The sequence below is a fragment of the Aulonocara sp. 'chitande type north' Nkhata Bay genome, linkage group LG3 (genome assembly GCF_057382095.1).
Source record: "Aulonocara sp. 'chitande type north' Nkhata Bay isolate Kocher_YH1m ecotype deep benthic linkage group LG3, A_spYH_male_GT1.1, whole genome shotgun sequence".
Taxonomy (NCBI): Eukaryota; Metazoa; Chordata; class Actinopteri; order Cichliformes; family Cichlidae; genus Aulonocara; species Aulonocara sp. 'chitande type north' Nkhata Bay.
Window position 1 is genome coordinate 70,231,554 of NC_141346.1, and position 5,885 is coordinate 70,237,438.

The following is a 5,885-nucleotide window of genomic DNA, read 5'->3' on the forward strand; positions in this document are numbered from 1 at the left end:
TGCATCGGTGTATTCTGTTTTTCTTCCTCCTGGTCTCTTCTCATCTGATTAGTGTCAGCTGTGTTTCGTGCCTGTCCGCCAATTCCTCGTTTCCTTTTGTGTGTGTATATTTAGTGTGTTCTTTGTCGGATCGTCTGTATTCTTTCCTGTGTTATCATCTGTGTTCCCTCCCTGATGGTTTCATGTCTTATGTTCCTTGTTCAAGGTTGTAAGGTTTTTGCAACATTTTCCCGTGTTCTTTAGTTTAGATTTCTCAGTTTAGGTTTTTGAGGATTTTTCAAGGCTTTTAAACTACAGTTAAGCTGCCAAATAGCAATGAGCATTAAATGAATATCCATTTATTAAACTCAGCTTGAAAACATGCATATTTTAGAGTAAATTATAAAATGCAGTATATTTCTGACATTAGAATTATTTAGAAATTATCAGTGTACCTTGTATTTAATTTCCTTATCCGCAACTAGTCAATTAATCAACTAATCTCAATTGCAGTTCTAGGAGGGAACCCTCATCAGCAGTGAACAGAAATCTGAGTAACATGTGGGCATACAGGACCGATTCAGTGGTGGAAAGCCAGCCAACAATGATATGATATGAGATTTCATTCCATATTACAGTTTCACACACAAAGATATGACATGTGCAGTCATGAAATATTACCTGGGTGATGTAATTGGACTACACGTGAGCTCAACATATGTTTTATAAAAGGTACACTGCTTTACATGCATGAACTGTATTTTCAGGTTATTGTTTTGGACAGTTTTATGACAATTTTTTAAAATGAAGTTGTTGTTTTTCTATAAATTCTGACAGTTGAATGTGATTTTAGCATTGCCATAGTATAGATATACTGATGCTGATCTATTATTCTGTTTCACATGGCCTAAAGTGAATGAGTTGTGCTGTTTCTGTTTTTCAAATGGGCCTGTATTTCATGTTTACCATATGCTTTTAGTTCCTGCCTTTGTTCATATACTGCATATTGTGTCAAACTTGACAGCAATTATATTAAACTTTAGTTTCAATAAATACATTTCTTAAACTGAGCAGCTGTTTAAGTGCCCTTACTCTTGAAATGAGAAAAATAATCTTGTTTTTATTCTGGAAATTCAACCAAACCATTGTCATGCCTTGTAACTGGTAAATAAAGCTCAAGATGAGCTGAAATATCCTTTTAAGGAAAAGTTAGACATACTTTCCTAGAATAAGCTTTATTTTCTTGTCCAAAACTTGCTTGTTAAGAATATATTTTCTTTTTAGGCAAAAAATGAGAGAAAATGTCCATAAACAAGGTTTTTTTTACTTTCTTGAAAATCGTTTTTTGCAGTGTACCTAAAAGCACATGCACTGTAATCCCTAACAGTTGTCCTAGCTCATAACTAATAAGCTCATAACACTCAAATGTCGTTTTGTAGTTGAGCAAACTATAAAGTATTGAGCTCTGTTGGCTTTTATGCAGCTTTAATTGAATAGGGCTCAATATTTTTTAGCTAATTTTTTTGGAAAGCTCAAAAAGTTTAAGAAGCATATATTAGTGACGTTCTGGTGGGTGGAGTCTTGTCGCTCCCTCAGGAAAGCTGAGTCAGCCATCTTGAATTTACCTTGATGCGGGGAAGATTTGGCCAGCCCGTGTGGATTAAGAGTCCCCAACTTCAACCCACCACCTTATTTTTTTTCATCAACTGCCCTAAATTTGGTAAGTCTAACGTGTTTTTGTTTTGTTTAAATTTAATTTCGATAAACATTCTTTTTTATTTTTTACTGGAAATATATTCGTACTTTGTGCACAGTGAATGTTTGTTATAAATGAATTCGAATCCAAGTAATTGTAATTTTAGAAGTTTTCGAATGTGACAAGTACGTAATGTTATTTCAAATTAGAATGGTGTAACGTTTTGGCGGTTTACCGTGGGGGACAACATTTCCCATAATGCATTGTATTCTTGCCCGGGAAGTTGACGGTTGGCAGTTCTAGCTCCATGCGTTTGAACTTTCTACTAAAACTTTCTACTGTCCGTTTCTACCGGTTGTCATATTCGCCGGTAATGCACGTGCGTATTGTGAGTATACTTATTTCAATAAGTGTCCGTGTTACACAGTCAGTAGTTTACGCTGTTGAGCTGTGTGTGTGTGTGTGCTAGCATGAAGCGAACAATATTAAACAACATGAGTGTGTTATCATTATGGTAATTAAACACGCTTGTATTTTTTCGTAGTCTCAAATGTGTGGTTGTGAGATAATCTCGAAATCCTTTTAACAGTTTAGAGGGGTATTCCACTAAGCGAGCTCTACAAGTCAAGGCTTGCGGAAAAATGCTTCGCCTGATTCAGCCTAACATTATACACTGGTCGAACTCGGTGCTACGAACGAAGTTCAGCTAAATTGTTCGCGCTAATTCGACAAGGCTCAACCAGCCAGACTGAGGCGCCTACTTGACACCTTTAAGCCAGACCCTATCGATTTTGCTAGATAAATTGAAATGAAATGAAAATAAAGAGCCGCGTTCTGCTCCCAGGCTAAGAAAGAATCATTGATGCAGACTGTGCGGATCACAAATACTCCCTAACCTGTAAGGCTGGGGTGTCCAAACGTTTTTCACTGAGGGCCACTTACTAGAAATTAGGTAAATAACCTTAACTTTAGTGTATTAAAGATCACAAAATCACTTAAAAGTGGTCGAATATGTTATATTGTTGAATATAATTAAAGACAAAACTGCCTTCATCACAGCTTTCCATAAATGGATCTTTATTGATTCATTCAGAAAAAGCTTTGGTAGCTTATTTTCAGAACAGCAGCCTCAGATTTCTTCTTAGACAGAAGATTTACAGCACAGAGAAAAAACAATAAAGGGGAAAATAGGACGGGTAAATTTCAAGTTTGTTATTTAAGTTATTAAGCTTAGCAACACACCTATCAACATTAGTTTGAAACGGTTAACATTTACAGACTGAACTGGACTTAATAACAGGAGTGCATATAATCTTAGTAAATTATTGTGGTGAGTATCAGCTGCGCTGGGTATGTAAATCGGGCCATCCAGCTGCGATGCTGATTCGACGTCACTCGTGCCAAAAATCCGGACAAATGTCACTTGATCAAGGAGCAGATATGCATCAGATGAGATCAGCTGACTACATGTGTGTGTGCTGTGCAAAAAATGTTTTTGAACATTAATAAGTCGTCTTTGTGCACATATTGTTTACAGATATCAGATTGCAAAGAGCTACAGAGAGTCAACATTTCACCAGTTGTCAGTGGGTGAGTTTTATAATTTGTCCTAATTTAAATAAAAAATAAATACAAAGAAATTAGAGAATTTTGCCCTGAATTATTCAAATTTTTAGATTTTTTTGGGTTACCCTTCTAGATTGACAGGTTTAGCCCGTTACACAAAAAGTTTGGACACCCCTGATCTATAACAATGACAATCAGAACATGGCTATCCAACACTTTGTTTTTACTCTGCATTTGTGTAAATACTATTCTAATAGATATTGTATGTTCATCTAGGAACAGCATGATGTAAATACAAGACGGGCCCTCGTGCACGTTCGTGCACTTCCTGTGTACCTGCGTGAAGATGCCTCCACGTTATTCAGGACTTGTGATGTAAGTGTACTGGCCTCAGCATCAACCCCTTTGCCTAGCTGTTCAGTCAAACATATGACATCACTCAGAACTCAAGGAGAACCAGGGTGTATATCAGGAAGGAGGTTCAACACAGTCCTCATCTGACTTGTTTTCTCCCATATATCAACTATTGTTGAATAAGATTGCAAGAAGATTGTTACGCATAAACCAGAAAACATGAAAATAGTTGAAAGATTATTAAACAAAGACAAATCCACAGATAAAAACTATCTCTCTTTTAAAATTCAAGTGTTCTATTTTTTGGAGGTGCCATGTTGTGGTCAGAGAAATGTTTGGTAAATAACAAAAACAAATATTTTGGCATATATTTATTGAAAACATTTAAAACCAAACCCAAATTAAGATTATTGTAATGCATCATGATGTATCGCAATATCAAATTAAATCGTTGACATTATAATCCTAAAAGAAACGTGTGACTTATGAAGATTCACACCTCTAATCAATAGCATGATTTGTGTCCTTTTGGGGCTGAACTCATTCTTGTATTTTTTTTGTTTTTCAGTCAGCAGATGGTCCAGACCTCACTGACACTCCTGTGGCTCTGCTGACAGTTGTCACGGATGACACTACTGATTCGGCCCTCTTCAGTCCCGAAAGCATCTGCATTGTCATTGAGGATGAAATACTTGTGAATGGTCCCACGAATCTGGCTGAGTCATTTCTCCTGCTCTTTGGGTACATCTATGCACTAGACCTACAATATCCAAAGAAACCTGAGCTTACATTCACATTTATCCAGAAGGTTGTGATGTGCCTTGAGGACAACAAACAACTGAAAGGGCGTCTACTGATGCTGAAGAATGATTTGTTCAATGAGTGAATCACTCAGAATTGACTACTTGTTGAGCTGAGTATTGAGGAAGCTTTTTTGTTTGTTTTTTTCCTAATCATTTGCCTCTTCTACCTCACATTTAAGACGAATGACTGTTCAGTTCATGCACTATTCATGTTTAATGTTCTGTTGCCTAATACGTAAATGCACTGCCTTGATGTTTGTTCCCTATAAGTACAGCAGTGGAAACAGTACTGTTTGTTTTCATGTATTTTTAAAAAAGAAAGTGAGCTGCAGCTGTCAAGGTACAGTAAGTGTTAAATGCCTCAATGTTCTAATAGCTGCAATTGCTGTTAATACTGAAAATGTTATTGAATTTTAGAATTGAGATGGAGACCTTTGGAGTCTTTTTCTCTTGTTTTATTTATGAAGCACTTTTTTATGAGTGAGCTCTGTTGTTTGTGCCTTTTTAAAAGCACATTGCGTTTAATAAAAAGTTGTTAAATTGTTAGTGTTGTTACTTTCATGTTTTCTAACACTTTTAGCTGATTATAATTTACTGGGCAAACAGTTTAGAATTATTTGTAAGTGTATTTCACACCGTATTTTAAAAATATTGAAGATTTTAAGTGTTATTTCCCATATTATAAGTTAGAAAATATGAAAAAGTTGAGTGTATTTCCCACCTTAATTAAGTTGAAAAATATTGAACATTTTGAGTTTATTACTCCCTAATTATAAGTTGACGAATATCAACATTTATGAGTTAACATTGAGGTAATTTAAGGCAACTGCAACTATAATTTTTATTTTAGTTAAACTTAAAACTTTTAAAAACATCACTAAAAAATTGTTGTGTAATCTGTTACACAACAATTTTTGAGTTCTGTGAACTTATTAGGTTTTACAGTGTGGAGTCATTGGTTACCGCTCCATCATAGACATCTTGCGGCCCTCCCAGTATACTTTCAGACTGTGTCGTCATCGATGGATTCGCTATGCTGGCCAGCAAGCCCATTCGGTCCTACCAGTTGAGTGTCCACCTGTATGGAGCTGGAAGCGGGTCTCTGGAGGAGGTGTGGATTACAGCAATCTTCGCCGGCTGGGACGTGCTCCTAGTAGCGTCAACGTGGCTACGCTTCGAATGGCTCTGCTAAACACTAGGTCACTGGTGAACAAGTCCTTCGTTGTAAACGACTTTTTTCTCGCGTCAAGGCTGGATGTCCTGTTTCTAACAGAGACCTGGATTCGCCCTGGTGAGTCCTCTTCCTTTTCGGAACTTCTTCCACTGGATTGTGCTTTCTTTAACTCTCCTAGGACCGCGGGCAGGGGTGGAGGGCTAGCATCGGTTTTTAGAAGTAAATTCCGAGTGCGGCAACTGCCTCCCGCCTTGCATTCCAGCTTCGAAGTTCAACTACTGGAGCTGTCCGGTTCCCCCCGGACTCTCTGTGC

The 5,885-nt window shown here is 37.1% G+C and overlaps 1 protein-coding gene across 1 annotated transcript; it reads left to right on the forward strand.

Annotated features, from left to right (window-relative positions):
- The first annotated feature begins 1,608 nt into the window (after positions 1-1,608).
- LOC147336891 (uncharacterized) lies at positions 1,609-4,805 on the forward strand. The gene is made up of 4 exons (XM_086287700.1): positions 1,609-1,699; positions 3,213-3,265; positions 3,518-3,616; positions 4,164-4,805. Exons 1-4 carry the CDS (start codon positions 1,609-1,611, stop codon positions 4,479-4,481), a joined length of 561 nt encoding a protein of 186 aa, XP_086143826.1. The 3' UTR covers positions 4,482-4,805.
- Positions 4,806-5,885: the final 1,080 nt, after the last annotated feature.

Excerpts from the sequence above, each read along its gene's own strand:
- LOC147336891 (XM_086287700.1), top strand. The coding sequence starts at position 1,609 with ATGCGGGGAAGATTTGGCCAGCCCGTGTGGATTAAGAGTCCCCAACTT. Across the intron at positions 1,700-3,212 it reads CATCAACTGCCCTAAATTTG|ATATCAGATTGCAAAGAGCT; the intron begins GTAAGTCTAACG and ends TATTGTTTACAG. Across the intron at positions 3,266-3,517 it reads ATTTCACCAGTTGTCAGTGG|GAACAGCATGATGTAAATAC; the intron begins GTGAGTTTTATA and ends ATGTTCATCTAG.